Source organism: Brienomyrus brachyistius, chromosome 23 (genome assembly GCF_023856365.1).
Source record: "Brienomyrus brachyistius isolate T26 chromosome 23, BBRACH_0.4, whole genome shotgun sequence".
NCBI classification, from domain to species: Eukaryota; Metazoa; Chordata; class Actinopteri; order Osteoglossiformes; family Mormyridae; genus Brienomyrus; species Brienomyrus brachyistius.
Genome location: NC_064555.1, coordinates 19,569,710 through 19,586,949, shown reverse-complemented (window position 1 = coordinate 19,586,949; position 17,240 = coordinate 19,569,710). Strand labels below are relative to the sequence as shown.

Here is a 17,240-nt window from a genome sequence, read left to right as displayed (position 1 = left end):
CTCTTAGACTTAGCTGGACAGACCAACAGACACTCTGCACTATGTTCACATTGTGCCTCCCTCCCTGAAATTTTGCGTCAGTAAAAATACAGAAGTTTACCACAGGGCATTTTAAGACCAATTTAAGTTTTATTTCAAGAATTTTCCCGCGGTGAACTTATCTGGTGTCAGAGAAATGACCTTTAAAAATGAGTCGTAAAGTAGGAACGTTTGCGGGTAAGTACAGCTCTTTGGCTTGGCTTTGGGTCTGTATACTACCAAAGGCCCTTGAGACAGAAGTCTTGCGCACCTCTTACTTTCTGTAATCGAGGGATTTAATCACAGTCAAATTTACTGTTCAAATATGTATCTGTTACTGGAAAAACATGCATGTTTGCAATTATATAATCGCGATCAGCTGGCAATTTCTGCCTTTTACCGACGTGCCTGCTTTCGCGAACTTGGTGTATAGGCCAGCAGCAATTTGCATGACAATCTTAAGCATTTCGGGGCTCTGAAACATTAACATTTTGTCGGAACGCATAAATGGGCGATGTTTTCAAACCCAGGCATAGCTTATCATTACCCCGCTGATGGTTCAGTGACTTTGCCCATCGATACGGCCACGTGTTGCGGGGATCGTTTACAAGTATGATGCAGAAAGAAATAATAAATAAACTTACAAACCGCACTTGTTTATGACTCAAACCGTTTGGGATGTCTTATAATGAACTTCATTTATGGATATGTGGTTCACTAGGCCTGGAAATCTTGAAACTGTTCATTCAGCCGTCTGATATGTATTTATATATAAATGCGCTTGGTGATCTGAGCCGTGTTCTTACGTGTGCGCTGTAAAATGTCTTTGGTTGTGTTTATGAAGGCCACATGTACACTGTGACTCATCGCAGGTCACCGCTGGCAATTATTTACCATTGCGGTTGAATATGACCAAAACATGGTCGTGTGCTTCATAAAATCGAGTTGTCAGGCTATTAGCGGTTTAATAGGCTGATTGATGGCAAATGTTTCCGAAATGTCTCAGGTGTGCAGATCAGAACGTTACAGTCGTCAGGTAGTGTTCTAGTCTTTTTTTAGAAAAAAATATAGCAGTACGCAGAACAATATGAATATTTTACGGGCAATTCCATCCATGACAAGCAAAATCTGGCATGTGATGCAAAATGACCAAAAATGCACGAAGTTCAACAGGAAAAATGTTAGAAATTTCTATATAACATTCGGATCGGAATCGACTAGGCCTACCCGTTTCTCTGTGCAAGATCCGCCCTGCATATTATCCTGAAAATGAAAAAGAATTTGTTATGTTCTGAATCATTTATGGCCAAGAATGTTCTACGTTTCAGTACATTTGGACATTCTGAGACTTTTACAGGAGTGCCTGAAGGAAATGTATCATTTGCAGCCTGGCACTAAAACAAAAATTTAGCAAAATATAATCAAAATAAATATATTTCTTGTGAATGGGCGCAGTGTATGGAAACCAATACCGTGCTTGCATTTGGTCACGTGATTTGTGGGAATCTGTCATTTAAACCGTTTTCCCATAAAAACTGAACACACTAAACCACCATCTCCATAAACTGCACATAACATCATTTTGGAACTTTTGCATGGTTTAGAATAAACAAGCAAATGAAAAAGTAACGAAATCACAAATATTTGTTATGATTGATCATTCCTTCTCTGTAATCCACATTTTCAGAGATCAGTTCCTAAATCAAAATATATTTTCATATGCAGTTACCAAATGGTGGTTTGCCTCCGTGTGTAGAATCAAGCTTTAAGGCAAAGGAAGACTGAGGACGACAGCTGGCCTTAACACATGATAGCAGAGTATATCAAATAGTACTGATTTAGGTATCTGTGCATGCAATCCAGTATTCTCCTATTGCATCTTCACAATCTGTTTTATTTCATATCATGCATATATTTTAAAATGTATATCTGGAATCATGGGCACTAAGTTGATCTTTTTGGGGGAAATTTCAGAGGAAATGCTCAAGTGCATGTTGTAGATCAGCCAGCCAAGGCTACAAGCTGGTAAACTGAAGAGAGGAAGCGTGACCATTGCAGAGCGGAAGAGCTGCTGCTTTCCAGGTCGTACAAGTCAAAAGCCCTGAAAATATGGTCATACGAAGCAGTCTGTAGTCAATTCAGTGAAAGCTAAACAAACCACTGAATCTTACCTGTGTGGAGATGAATTGTTCATTAGCATGTACTTTTATGTCAGTCTATGGTCTGCCGCGGACCCACATGAGACTTAGACCAGCCCTACCTGGCAGATATCAGAAGTGGGTGGCTGATTGTGGCGTTAAGATGTTCCTACTGCAGTCCATCTGGGCGCAACAGGCTACTCAAAATGAACCAAATATACCAAAGTGCTACAAGTACAAAATATACGTCCTTACCAAAAAGAATGGCTTTGTTTATAACTGAAACGTGTATGCATTCTTTACATGTGTATGCTGGGGACGTTTGGTGAAAGTCAGAGGACTGTTTCTCGGTCAGGATCCATCTTTCCAGGCAGTGAGTAGCTCCTGAGAAACGGATCCTCAGTGAGGTTGAATCGCTCGGCTAGATCCTCGACTTCTACCCACAGGAAGGAAATGGGGGGGAAAAGGAAGAGGAATGAATGAGGAAAGACAGGTAGACAGAGGACTGTGACGTGTGCCTCACAGCGGCACAAGGCCGTATGGACACCCAGGGTCACAAGGCCGTATGGACACCCAGGGACACAAGGCCGTATGGACACCCAGGGTCACAAGGCCGTATGGACACCCAGGGACACAAGGCCGTATGGACACCCAGGGTCACAAGGCCGGTTCCACTACATTTCTAGCGAAACAGACCCTAGCTAGCTAGCTAGTTAACAGAGGATATGTGCCTGCTATAATAATGCTTTAAAACAAGTGAAATGACAAAATTTGCTTTCTGCTGTTCTGGAGTGGGAGGCGTGAGGGCGCAGAACAGAATTTCACCAAGGGCACCAGAACATCCTGGACCGGCCTTGCAGTGTCATTCCTGAGCACTTCCATTGTCTCCAAAAGCAGCACAAGGCCATGAAAGACTTTAACATGGATGGAAATCTCCAAGCAATACTCGGTGGAACGACCATGAATCCAGAAAGTTTGAGCAAGCCTGCTAGCGAGTGTGCTAAGATCCGGGGCCTTCCGGCCGTGTGGTCCCCCCTGGGGGGGTTGGGTACCTGTGGCATGGATGAACGGTGCTCCATATCCTGCTCGACTATGCCCCATGATCCCTGCATCTTTCTGACTCATAAATTTGGAAGCGCTACGGGCGCACAGGCTAATCCCCGGCGGCAGATTCCCAGACGAGGAGACGGCATCCCACGTCAGCTCTTTTTTTTTTTAACAGATGAAACCAAGTGAATAATGGCCAGTAATCCGGCTTCTTTGGTTCCAGCTGGCAAGCGTTGTCAAAAACAGGAATATACATATTTATACAGTACTTAATTTCTTTTTTCTTCTATTTTTTGGTGGTGGATAATTGATGCATGCTGGCATCGGCGTTCAGTGTGTGAGCACTGTGAAGGTTTATTGAGCGAGATCCAGCGTCTCGTATCGCAGGGGGAAGCTGGAGGTTGAAGAAGACGACTGGCTGCTTATTCATGGATGCACACTCATGCTCACAAGGGCTCCTGTGTGAGCTGACTGCTGTCTGTCTCCTATACACAATATTCCAGTTGATCTCTCAGTGAAAACGCCAGGATACCAAAGTCTCAGGATATCCCTGGATAAACGCCCGTTATAATAAACTGTTTTATTATGCAACTTAAAGAATGTTCGATCGCACCCAAGAGTCCAGTGCTATTACTGTAACTCAAAACACCATTCACTTCAAATTACTGAGCTTCTTTAATCTGGATGTATTTTTTCTCTCATATATTTTGTAATAACGCAATAAAAATAAAGGCTTGCATACAGGATCACTTCTGTTTCCAGGAATTATATCCGAGCTGTTATTGTATCTGTATTCAACCTTGAGTAAAGACTACATGAATAAAACATAGTTTATCTTGGTAAATAATATGTCTAGTGTATTGCAAAACATCAGACTTCCATCCTGGAACATCACATCACATCTGCATTCTCACTTTTGGGTTAATTCAAATATAATCATGCATCTGGCCAAGATCGTGCAAATTTTGAGTTTTGTTTCAGGGTGAAATATTACAAAGGTACTTCTCAGCTCATCAATAACCCATTTGAACCTGAACCGAACGTCATGTGAGCTGTCCTTGACTGTACAGGTGGGGCCCACAGTGGAGAAGTGCACAATGTAAGCTTAATAGAGTCTTTTTCAGGACCTCCACCTAACAGTACATGGAGTAGAGCAGCTGTTCAGGAGTGCTGTGGATACTGTGGGTGATTGTCCCAAAGGTCTCCTAGAGCAGTGTTTCTCAATCTGGTCCTTGGGGACCCCCAAACAGTCCAAGTTTTTGCTCTCTCACAGCTCCCAGATATGGACTGTCTAGCAGGGAGCTGGAAGGGAGCAAAAACATGGACTGTCTGGCAGGGAGCAGGAAGGGAGCAAAAACATGGACTGTCCGGCAGGGAGCTCAGAGGGAGCAAAAACATGGACTGTCTGGCAGGGAGCTGGAAGGGAGCAAAAACATGGACTGTCCGGCAGGGAGCTCAGAGGGAGCAAAAACATGGACTGTCTGGAAGGGAGCAAAAACATGGACTGTCCCGCAGGGAGCTCAGAGGAAGCAAAAACATGGACTGTCTGGGGGTCCCCAGGGACCGGATTGAGAAACACTATTTTAGAAGGTCCATATCTGCCAGATTTCAAACCTTAATAAGTCTCTATACAGTACAGTTCTTTCTCAAGCCAGCCCCCATTTCTGTGCTGTCCTGGAATTAGCTGTTAGCTACAACCCACATTTATTTAACGATATGGAGGTAGAGTAACTGAGAAGGCAGACGTCAAGTAAAGGTAAATGTACCTAATACTAATGTGCAGATGATTGTTTTCCAGCGCTAACCAAAACTAAGGGTGTTTGAGAGATGGGGCAAGACGGCTCCTGAAATTTAACGGCATGGCTTTTAAATTAAGCAACGTTTGAAGAAAGCCGTTAAAGGAGCGTGTGGTTCTATGGTGTTTTAAATTTATATAATTACATCCGTCACAGTCCCATATGGGAAGCGTCGTACCTCTAGGGTTTGGATTTTCAAGATGGCACATTCTCCCTAACCCTTCCTCAGTTCAATCATGTGCAGTTGAATCTCTAAATTACGCATAATACCCCTCAGTGAACTGACATCCTATTCAGGGTCTCCTTCACCTCACGCCCTTTTCATCCTGGGATAGACTGCAGGCTCATCCTAACTGTTAGGGAAAATGGATGGCATAAAATTATTCATTGCGTAACATACTACATTTTGTTGATATACAATAAAAAGTTGAGTGGCTAGCGGTTATGAATAAGGATATAACTCAAGGAACTCCACACTCACATGTGCTATTTTCGCTAGTGTTATTCCAATCCCTCTGACCCTGATCAGGATAAAGGGTTGGCAGATGGATGGATGGCATGCCAACTGCACATTGCTTCTAAATATCATGGAAACCACAATGCTAAATTGCTCCTATTAATATAATCCTTATTCCGAAAGACTACTGTTTATAATTATTTCATATTTGTACTGCAACAGTTATTTAATTTCCAATGACATTTGATCTATTCCTGAGCAATGTACATTGACGGAAGTTAATCGAAAAGTTTAGTGTTCATTAGCTTTCAATGAATTGAATTAGCAGTCAATAAAATGATCATTGAATAAAACGTCCATTGGAATGCAGTATACGGCAAAGGTTGGTAAAGCAGGAGTACGGAGCCATACTGATGTTACAGTGTGCAATTAGAAGACACGGTTCAGACATTCTTTTCCTAGCGCGACTCTCGGCATCCCAGAGCACAGGCACGGTAGCCTGAGATGGATCCATTTCTCAGCACAACCTGAGTAAATCAAAGCACAAATAAAGCTGTCAGCAGGCTTAATTCTGTCTCTCTGCGGCGAAGGGTCTTGTTTGTGACGCATCCACCCCAAAAGACACGCAACATAGCAAGATGGGCTTTTCAGGAGCCCGTGTGCCGGTTTTTGGCCTCGGTCAGCTGACTGTCGTGCGACGCACATGATTAAAGAATGTTATGTAGTCTGAAACACACAATGGGCGCCATGAGAAACCAAGCCGGCAGCCTACTGTCCACCTCCGGAACTATATTACATGTGTTCTCTGCTGTTTGTGTGAGCCCCCCCTTAATACCCCATATTTTGCACTCATGAATGGGAAGTGTGTGGTCTGTGATGGAATGGCGTCATATCCAGCATGTCCCATTCTATACCTTCTGGGACAGCCTCCAAGATCACTGTAACCCTATACAGGAAAAGTGGTGTCGTGGATGAATGGAAGGATGGATGAATGGACTAAACTCATATACTCTATATCTTAGGCAAGGAGTGACATATCACATATGTCAAATATTCCCATTTAAAGCCATTAACATGTAACCATTTTGTTTAAAGAAGAATTTCTACTTTGCTTCAAGTCAAGAAATGTGGTGGAATTCCACTGGTGTGGAGCAAGAACATCTCCCCACTCCTGGTTTGTTCCTATAGGTCTGACACGTGGTATCAATTTAAACAACAACCAGACGGGCAGCCGACCACCATTACTCGCTGACCACATCAGTCAGCTCAGCGAGAGGAATGTCCAACAGGCAACTGGCACAAGTTAGAACCAGCCAGCAGGTCAACCGCAAGTCACTGACAAGCCAAGCAGACACGTTCTTAGAAACCAGAAGTGCAGCCCTCTGTGATACTGTATGTACACCTGCTGACAGATTTGGGTCTATTGCGCAGGAGAAGAAAAGAGCAGACGGTCAAACTTTATGGAGACAGGCGTAAGAAAGGTGACGGACACTGACAGAGGGAGCTGAAGAAGCAAAGCTCACGTTTAATTGTAGATGGATTCCCACGGTCAAATGACCATCCGACCACCAAGCTGCCAGACCGGCCTCCAAAATCTGGCCCAAACCGGCACTGGCTGGCCTGCCGCCACAGAGCAGAGTCACATGCATGCTTTGCGTGTGCTGCCCGCCTGCCAGACCACAGGAAGCATAGGACAGAATGCGCGAGTGGATGTTAGCGGCCCCGTGGTATGCATGGGTTGTATGAGTATGAACCCCAACACTCTGTGCATCCATGTGTATTTTTTTCAATATTTTTCTTTTTCTTTATTCTTACTGTTGGTGTGAGATAAAAGCAAAACATGATTAAAAAAAAAAAATCCCGCATTTTTTTTTCCATATACCTGTCACATGATCTTTGCCTGTGTCACATGATTCCTGGTCCTTCTTCACGCTCTCCTCCCCTCCCCCACAAGCTCTACAAAAAAGCCATTACCTTAATATGCTCTATAATATAAATTTGCCCTCATGTTATACTAGCATATACCTACTGTGTTTCTTGTATAAATCCAGAGCAAATGCAATTTGCTCCATAGCACAAGCTCTCTGAAGAACTATAATGTCATCCACCATTCTCTGGATTTCTGACCAGTTACATAATCCCATTTTCCTATGCTTACAGCATGTATCCTGGTTCTTGGTGTACCTCCTTGGACATAAACCTTTGTAATAAATCTGAACAGTATGTGATTTCAGGTATGGAGAACAAAAAAAGGAATGTGGAAAAAACAGAACCTTCCTCAAGACATTTAACATCAGTTTAGGAAAAGTAACCCAGACCAAACACTGATACAGACACTCAGCTCCTTAGTGAAATGTGAGCTGCCTATTCTTGAAACGTTGATTTTCTGTGTAAGCTGCGTAACACGCATAATTAGATCTGTACCAGATTATGTCGCAAAACAGTATTATGCTACTGCGATTTTTTTGGGGGTTTCAGAGCATCTTAAATTTATTCAAAGTACTTTTGCCACAGGTAATGTTTGTTGACCTTTACACAGTCTATGCAAATTTAGTTTTCCTTTATGAATATCGAGGAATTGAAATCGTTTTAGAATGAAATTGATAACAGACGGATGACGTTTGTGAAGCATTCCTGTTTCCATTCATGGCACGAAAGTAACACCTGTTGAATGAATATGTGATGCGGCCACGTTCCCAAATGTAAATAACCTATGAGACTGTTTCAGACACATCTGTCACATACATTAATGTGCATTACGTCACACATCTGAAGCATCCTGAGCCAAACCTGGTAGAAAAAAACGCCTGGATTTTTGTGACCTCCAGGGCGGATCATGGCCAATGTGCCACTCTAACCTACAGTGACTGTGCCCCTGACACCTTTCCCCCTGCCCACATCGCCCGAGCACCGAGCCCAACCTCCCACCCGGAGTCGGTGCCCCCTCAGATGTTGGCACCCCAAACGGTATAGGCTACATGTCAGGCTTTTTGTTATTACCCATGTGGCTGTGCCCTGCGATGGATTGTTGCCCCATCCTGGGTTATTCCCTGCCTTGTGCCCATTGACTCCGGACCCCCCCATGACTCTGAATAAGTGGACATGGATGGACGGATGGATGGATGGATGGATGGACGGATGGATGGACGGATGGATGGACGGATGGATGGATGGATGGATGGACGGATGGATGGATGTTCATCTATGAGCTACATTCTTGCTGCTGTATGCACCAGAATTTCCCTCTGGGATCAATATAATCCATCTTAATCTTATTTAAGCTGATCGTGTACATTGATCCATGTCCGCGTGATATTGCTCTGGTTACTGTCCCAGCTGTTTGTCTCCATCCTCTTCCTCACAAAGCAGTGTGCTACGCAATTACCGCAGCAAGTGATACTGCGATTTCGTACACTTTCATCGGGACAGCAGCAGAGCAAACTTTACACGTCAGTCTCCATGTCTTTATCGAAAGCGAAGAGAGTCCAAAATGGGTTAAAATGCGGTTTACTTTCAATTACGCCGAAACCTCAGTATGTGACGGTTCTGCTCATTTAATCAAAGCGAGTGGAAAAAGTGTGCCAAAAATGGTAATCCCGGATTTTTAGTCCATTGCAGCTGCTTTAAGAATTAGCCAAACCAAACTGTGTTTCCACTGTTTTCAGCTGGCACTGGAAAGGAATACTTTATTTTAATGGTTTTTTGCTCAGGTTTGAGACGCATGTTGCCATGAGTCATAAAGAGCACATGCGACTCTGCAGCTCTTCACACTTGCTTTACTTCCAGTAGGATGACGATTAAGCGGTTTGCCCAAGGAAACGGTCCTTAGTCGATAATATTACCTCAAGCGTCTTAGAAAAACATTTTAAAAAGCCAGTGACCTCCCCTTTCGCACTAATGGAATAAACATCCAGGCAAGACGTATTTCCAAGTAATTACCAGCACTGAAAATAGGGGAAAATAGGATGTACGGAGGTTGCAGGCTGCCTTAGATTTTCGGCAGGACGCAGTGGCCCGGGCTTTTCGGGGCTTTATGTAAAACATATCGAGTATCTCTTTTATGACCTGTGAAATGGTAACTGTAGTGTGCAGACTCATAAATTTTCTTATGAAAATGACTTTTCCTCTAATTTACAGGTTTTACGTCTTTTGTGAAGCTCAGTAGAAAGTCATGTTCAGATGGGCCATCCTCTCCCGGCTTTCCTCTCCCGGCGATTCCCATCACGCTGCGCTGTAGGGAACAATCGCGGCTTTCTCGCTACATATGCCTCGCATACAATAGCTTCATTTCCTCTCGCTGCCTCCACAAGCTGTCACAGGCAATTACTCCTTATAAACACATTTATTGACGCGTATAATGATTGTTTTACTGAGTAAAAGCAGCTTAATGAAGCCCGGCTGTGTAACCTGAAATGTGCACTTGAGAGCGTTAGCAATCAATAACGAATTTGTGCTGCTTGATGGGCGAATGTAAGCCCATAAGACATTTTTCTGAGTCTATTCATTCATATTCCCTGCAACCCAGAAGGATAAGCGGTTCGGAAAATGGATGGACGGATTTTCATTCATATTCATTCTCAGTGCACAATGAACGGGGTGTAGGTTAGCGTTTTAGATCTCAAGAGGTGTGTGAAAGTACTGTTTCTCTGATTAACGTCATAAAACCCAGGTTCCTCGCTGGAATACGGATCCATCCAAAAGAACATCCAATGTAAAAATGTCCTACAATGGGCGTCGTCTAAACATGGAGGAATTAAAGGAACTAAAGTTAATTCAAACAAAAATTAAGTAATATAATGGAGTGCATTAGGATCACAATGCACAAGTTACAAATTTGCATCGCCGGTATTATTTACCAATCAACAAGTAGCTGACGTAAGTATATAATGAATCATACGCCTTAGGCTCTGGAAGGACTTACCTTACTCACTTTCACTTTGTATCTGTATATACTGTTTAAATAGCAGTTAAGCTATGTATTTTTTTAGTTTTTTTCACATTTTGAGAAAGAAAATTGAAAAGCACGGGTCTCAAAAACCTATGCAACCTATATTTCTTGATTTCTTTTATTTTATAAACAATTTTCTTGTGTTCTCTGCTGATATAGACACACTCAACCAGAGATGTCTTCCTCATCTTAATCTTCATTTTCTTTCACTTTGGCTTATTTAAGTCACTGCAGGAGGGTATCATTAAACTGTAGATGTGCAACAGTAAGAGGCTGTAATGGGTAAAGCAAGTTTGCACTGGGGAGCACTTTGAAAAGATGGACACCTCCCACGTCACCAGGATGCACGCAAGATTCATTTTGATTTATGCGTTTTCGACTCTGTTACGTGGAACAGGCTTCCTTTGTACCGGTCAAAGGGTCCCACAGCCATGAAAGATTTACTGCCAGAACACAGTGATATTATCTCCTCCGGCTGTATCTAAAGCAGAGGAAAACGGTACCTGGAATTAAGGCAAATCTCACAGGGCAGAAAAAAAGGAAAGTATTTTCAGTGATGACCTCTGGCCATTTGGAAGCTGTGCGCGTGAGCTGAGAAGCGTATGTTTTAGTAAATCTAGTCCGTAGGCTGAATTTTCAAAGAAGCCGAAAAAAAAGGATGATTTATGTGATACTTTCATAAACTAGCTGGCTGTTTGGGCCTCACGTTTTCAAAGGACACCAGTTACTATGAGTCAAGCTTAAATTGGCCGTGACGTCCATTAAACTTTGGCAACTCGGGGGAATAAATAAATTGAGCTCTGAATCTTAAGTGAACAAAAAAAAAAGTTCAAACTTATGTGAAAAATGTGCAGAGAAAAACTTTTGAAGTGGAAACTGTAATATATAAGAATAAACACGTGTGGATATATTACACATGATTGCTGAGTAATGGATGCCGGGTTTGCCAATTAGCTAATTTTATATATACATAATTACCAGGCCTCATTAGACTCCCATGAAATGCACAAGCGCAAGACAGCAAACACATTTTCTGGCTAATATTACACACACCTAACTGCATTATTGATTTACTGTTAACGACACCAGGAAACACTCAGCGTCGCACTGTAAATACTCCATTCGAACGAAATTAGCAGGTCGGCTTTAATAAATAAGATCAGCAGGTCTTTTCCAGACTTTATTAGACTGATCTGCTGTTCACCCTTGGCGCGGGTTCCAGCAAAATTAGGCGTTGCTGTACAAGAAAGAATGTTCTAGAAACATTCAAAATAAAAAAAAAGAGCACAGTTAAAAATAATAATAATAAATAATTCTCAGATACCATACAAATGGTATAAATGTGGCTGCTATGTGTTTGCATATTATAATTTTAATGTTTACACATTCCGAACACAGCGGAAGTACTGAAAAAAACAGTCATTTTTAAGAATATTTAAGCACCTACTCAGCACTTTGTACACAACAGAATGGCCATGCTTAGCTAAAGGACAGAACTTCCACAATGTACATTAATGGCAAAAAGCAGGTTGAAGTAATCATGCTGAGTGCTGAGAAAAAGAAACACACAGTGCAGCCTATGGATGGTTTCTGTAGACATTACTCTCAAATGTACATATTATTATAAACATAAGGGCTGTATATGAAACTATCTCCATCAGAAAAAATATGTTTATACAAATGCCCCCATTTCTTGGCTCCATTTCGATCCTTTGGTTTCCTGTATGACTTTCTGCATTTCCCCCCTAAGTCGCAGTGCTGGCTTATCAGGCTTCTTGCTGTCCTTGTTTCCGTTGGGTTACCAGGCCAGCGCTGTTTTGCCACAATTCACCTTCTCAGAATCAAGATCGCAGAGAGCGATGCCGCCGGACTTGTGCGCCACAGATGAACGGCCGGGGCCTGCGAGGTTACTGGGATAGGGGAGCCTGGCACTGAGGGGCGGCGGCCTTGTCCCAGCTGGCGAATCGGCGGTGACGGGGGCGTGGCCTGGCCGTAGACAGGTGAGCACTGTGCTGGTCCTGTGCCTGGGCCTGTAGACTCCTCTGTGACTTCCTCTTTAAGTCTCTCCTCGTAGAGGAACTGTCCTTATGTTTCGAACGTTGCTTCCCTGACCCTGATGGGGCACAGAGATATAGAAGTCTGTTTGGTTAAAGTGAACAGTGAGCAGTTCTGCTCACCACTACATGCCACTCAACAGTTCTGCACCTTTTATCCTACACAAGCTGAAAGCAAAATCTTACATAATAAACAGTTATGTCTGTCCATCTCCTTTAACCACTAATCCACCCCAGGGTCGCGGTCAGCCTGGAGACTGTCCTAGGAACCACAGCACACGAGGCGGCCGACTCCCTGCACGGGATGCCAGTCCATGGTAGGGGTACACGCTCACAGACTTTGGACAATTAAGAGACCCCACTTTACCTAACCGCATGTTTTTGGACTGAAGAAGGTAACTGGAGTACCCAGAGGAAAGCCACTCATGTACTGGGGGAACCCCCTGACTCTGTACCACTGTAAAATAACAAATATACAGTATCTGTTCATTTTCTCTTCTACGTGGATCGGAATTCATGTGACTCGTACATGCAGCAAAAGCAGACAGGCCAACGTATGGGACACGATGAAGAACCATTCATTGTCTCTCAGGCCGTGTACAACACAACAATTTCGAAGCTTTTAAAGAATAGCTAAGTTTTGCTGCCTTGCGCAGAAGGAGCAATTCATTTATCTCATATTTCCAAGCACTTCCGGCCACATTGTTAAAAATTTCAATTCCACCTCCATCAGCTCAGCTTAGGCAGGGTCTGCCAGCGCTAATTAATGCCTCTCAAATTCCCGCGGCATACACGCGTGCACAAAAACACGCACACGCGCGCACGCTTCATCCCTCGTTCCTTGGGAAGCTTCCCGTAGGAGACGCAGAACACATGGAGCTGCCCTCCTTCCAAGTCTTGGGCGCGAGGTTAATGAAGTCCAGATGGTGCAGGATTGATGGGGATATAGGTGGGGAGCAACTCCAGTTTCAAAATGGATGAAAGTGGGAGAGAGGCGGAAAGACAGAGAGGGAAAGAGTGACTGACAGGCCTCCCTGTGTTCTGTGTCTGCTAAAAGATATTAAATATAGTGAGAGAAGAGAATGGACAATGGAGCTTCTCTGTATGGTAAAATCATAACAGCGATGGAGGCCTTGCAGCTGGAGAGGTGTCGCTGACATTATCATCTGCTAGAATACTGCGCAAAAAGAGCGTTCTGAGGGCGCATTTCGATCTCGAGGTCAGCTCGCCGCCATCGCACTCTTGTGTGTCATTTCACACATGAAAATTAGGAAAAGCTGTGTAAACCGCGGTCAGATCTCTCCATACGCCAGAAGCGTCACGTCCAATTACATCGCTCGTGCATTATCTGGATGGTGTAAAGCAACATTTCACAGCTATAAGGGGGGAAAACCCAGCTGAACGTATTTTATAGTGCCATGCAAATAAAACTGCGCATATTTCTGATGATGTTGTTTAGCGTGATTTATGAGATGCTGGGCACCACAGGTATGCCTCTCCCCTCCCGTCTGTGCCAAGTATTTTAAGGGGCCAAGAACCCCAAAATTTATTAACATGCCGCTGATTTTTTTTCACAGAATATTTTTCCCTCTTACTTTCTCTTCCTCCTTTGTTCACTACATTGATAGGCTGTGGAGTGATTTGTTCATTTCAGATACAGTATCTCAGTCAGAACTCAACCCAACGTACGTCGTAGACCCCAGTGTCGCCTCAGAAAAACACAGATACCATAATAGCTGGTAAATACATGTAACATCAAGCCTCCTGGATGATATTCTGCGTGTCCGACATGAGCACAGACTGAGAACGAAGGTCCGTTTGTTAGATGTGCCTACTGCTACACGATGGTTCAGGGCTGGCTACCGACTGCCACTCCTTATTCCGGATTTAAATATGTGAGTACTGGAGAAATAAAAATCATAACGAAATGACATTAACATAAAGAAAACATGGCCTCCATAGGATAGGAGCATAGACTCCAATTGGATGTTTTATGTAAGCACTTCCAAATGGTTCCCTCTGTTCCCGTTCTGTTGTGTGTGTATTTTGTATGCTACAAAAGCTGGTGTTCAACTGCCTGTTACATTAATCTAACACTGGATATACTTCATCCTTTTATCATTTTTAGAAAAGCCATGTCTTTACAGTCAACGTGCAGTAATAACTGTTATTATATAATTTATCCAAATAGCATGTGGTATGTTTTTACACATTATAGTAGGGACGTTGGGCGGCCCAATGAACAGGACCATGTGACCAAGGGAGCTCAAACCATAATTTACTTGGGGATTCCCCTTTCGGGGCAGACTGGGCAGGGAGGGAACGGGACGCCCAAAAGCCTCCTACATAAATAAGAGTAAAATTTCTGTTTGGCTGGGGAAGTGAATACAAGAAAGACATTGCAAAGACCTCACAGTCCTGGTCTGGCTTCACAGTCAGACAGCAGGACCCAGTAATACAGGGAATGAGGAGAAGGTGGAATGGATCAGTGTAAATGATGACAGTCACTTGACTCACTAACTGGATGTGGACATGATTGGTCTGAGGGGAGATTCTAACTTCCAGGGTGTTACACATGACCAAGCCCTGGCGTTGTCTGGAATTTTACAGCTAGATGGCATTCCTCACCAACTCTTGATCATCGCTGCCGCTCAAATGTAACTGGCTTAACGGAGCACCTCCGCAAAGCGGACACTCACACCCGTGCTCACTGCTGAGGGAGAGCACTGTGACCTTCTCCGTCCACTAATCATTGCGCAGGCATGCAAATTATAAGTATTTTATCATTCTACCAGCAAATCATTAGATAAGTCTATGTTACATAAGCAGGAACATAGTAGGGTCATCGGCAAGTTCAAAGCAAAAGCAGGACTTACTGCCATCTATAAATAATTTATTATACAAAACAGCTGCCCTGGTGTTTTGAATAAGCTCCACATTCCAGTGTGTAATTCACACTGGAAAAAAAAGTCTTCAGTTTTTGTTATTCCACTGTCTCCACCTCTTTTTCGCTTCCACTGCTTATTAATATATGGTCACAGTGATCAGACTCCAACCTTCCCACAGAGATATCAGTCCATCACCTAATACGCACACAACCCACGCTAAGATCAATTCAAAGTAAAAAATGTCACGTGAGCAAAGAGGCTTTGGAAGATGGACACAGACTGAACATACATGTAGGGCTGGGAGTGGATTTGGACAACAAGACGAGGCGCTTACATTTATGCTTTATGTAAACGAGCGCAAATACATTTTATTTATTTAGCACATGCTTTTATCCAAAACGACATATATTTTTCTGAGAAAGCAGTGTCAGACGTCAAAGCAACTGGGGTTTAAGGGCCTTGTTCAAGGGCCCAGTGGTGAAGTCACTCTGCCAACCCTAGGATTTGATCCAGTGACCTTCCCATCATTCGAACAAACTGGAGGATGACTGGCATGAGGTTCTTTAAGAAGAGCGGGCAGTGTGCTAATCAATGTACTCTGTTATTCCATGATGGATACCAGTGTTGAGTGTCTGGTGTTTACCATCCAGGGAGTGGTGCCTCTCTTCCAGGAAGGCCGCTTAGAAAGCAAGTCACGTATCACGTGGGTTCTGCTGTTCGTTGCCGATGATGGACAATATGAGTCAGTAGCTTTGTATTTCTCCATTTGGCTCAGGGCTCTACGATATATTGCCGTATCAATTTCAACTCTTGATGCTACAGAATAACTGTAATCACAACCAGTACTCTACAAGATTAGCCATTTGACTGATGGCCTTAAAATTCATCAGCCGACAGCTGTAGCGTGCAAGAAAAGGCAGCGTTCTGTAAATAGAGAAAGTATTACGTCTACAGATCATAACCACAAACATACTATCTTGTTGGAAGTTACATGTGCAGGAGGTCCTGGAGAGCAACGTAATCAGGCTGAGCACTCAGGTCAAAGACAGCATCCCATGTCTGTGGTTTGTGGTTCAGGAAAGAAACGTCGGGAAAATATTAAAGGAGAAAGCGATGAATAAATTAGCCTGAGCCTGTCAGAGGTGGCGCGTCGGAAGGGGGCTGGACTTTGGCATCTTCTTCTATATTGCTTTGGCGATTGATCACCAACCGAGTGCTTACATTCGCCTAATGAAACACAGATAAGCCTGATTGGCCTGATTCCCTTTTTCAGAGGAGTGGGATGGATATTTTAGGGCTCTGTCCCTGTGGTGAAGATTTGTCTGACAGATTGTTACTTTAGGCTGACGTCCCTTAGATGTATGAATGATTAAAAGTAGATCTTTTTTATATATACTTTTATATATACAGGGCTAGGAAACTTATTGTGTTAATTTTGATTTGATTGCATGCAGTAGTTTGTTACCCAAATGATTTGCCATAGTATGAGCAAAGATTTTTAATAGAGACCTATAATATTTCTTCACAGTTCCAAACAACGCAAGAGGTTAGGTTAGGGCAATGCACAGAATCCCAGAATTCAGAGGTAAAATGAAAACATTCAGTTAGTGCCTTAAGGCTCATTTTAAAAGGTTTATTTGTCTTAAAAAATTGCCAGACAGAGGCACACATAAAAAAAATTTATGTGCAGTATTTGTTTTATTTTATTGAAGGCTAATACCTTAAAACCTTCAAATCTTACATGGTATTAAGTGCACTTTCAGTGGTTGTCAGGCTTTTGTTTTTAGAGCCATTTGCCAAATGGTTTTAGATTCGATCACGTGGCTGGAATTAAACAGTGTGTCGATCTGCCAGCTGAGTATCTGCGGTTATATGTGCATATATGTGGTAAATG

General features: G+C 43.1%; 1 protein-coding gene across 1 annotated transcript in view; it reads right to left on the bottom strand.

Moving 5' to 3' along the window:
- Nucleotides 1–11,590: 11,590 nt before the first annotated feature.
- LOC125718696 (R-spondin-2-like) overlaps nucleotides 11,591–17,240 on the bottom strand; it is a 39,358-nt gene continuing 33,708 nt past the window's right edge. Inside the window, exon 6 of the mRNA XM_048992680.1 lies at nucleotides 11,591–12,517. Within this exon, the coding sequence (XP_048848637.1) occupies nucleotides 12,312–12,517 (206 nt within the window). The 3' untranslated portion in view covers nucleotides 11,591–12,311. The remainder of the gene's footprint in view (nucleotides 12,518–17,240) is intronic.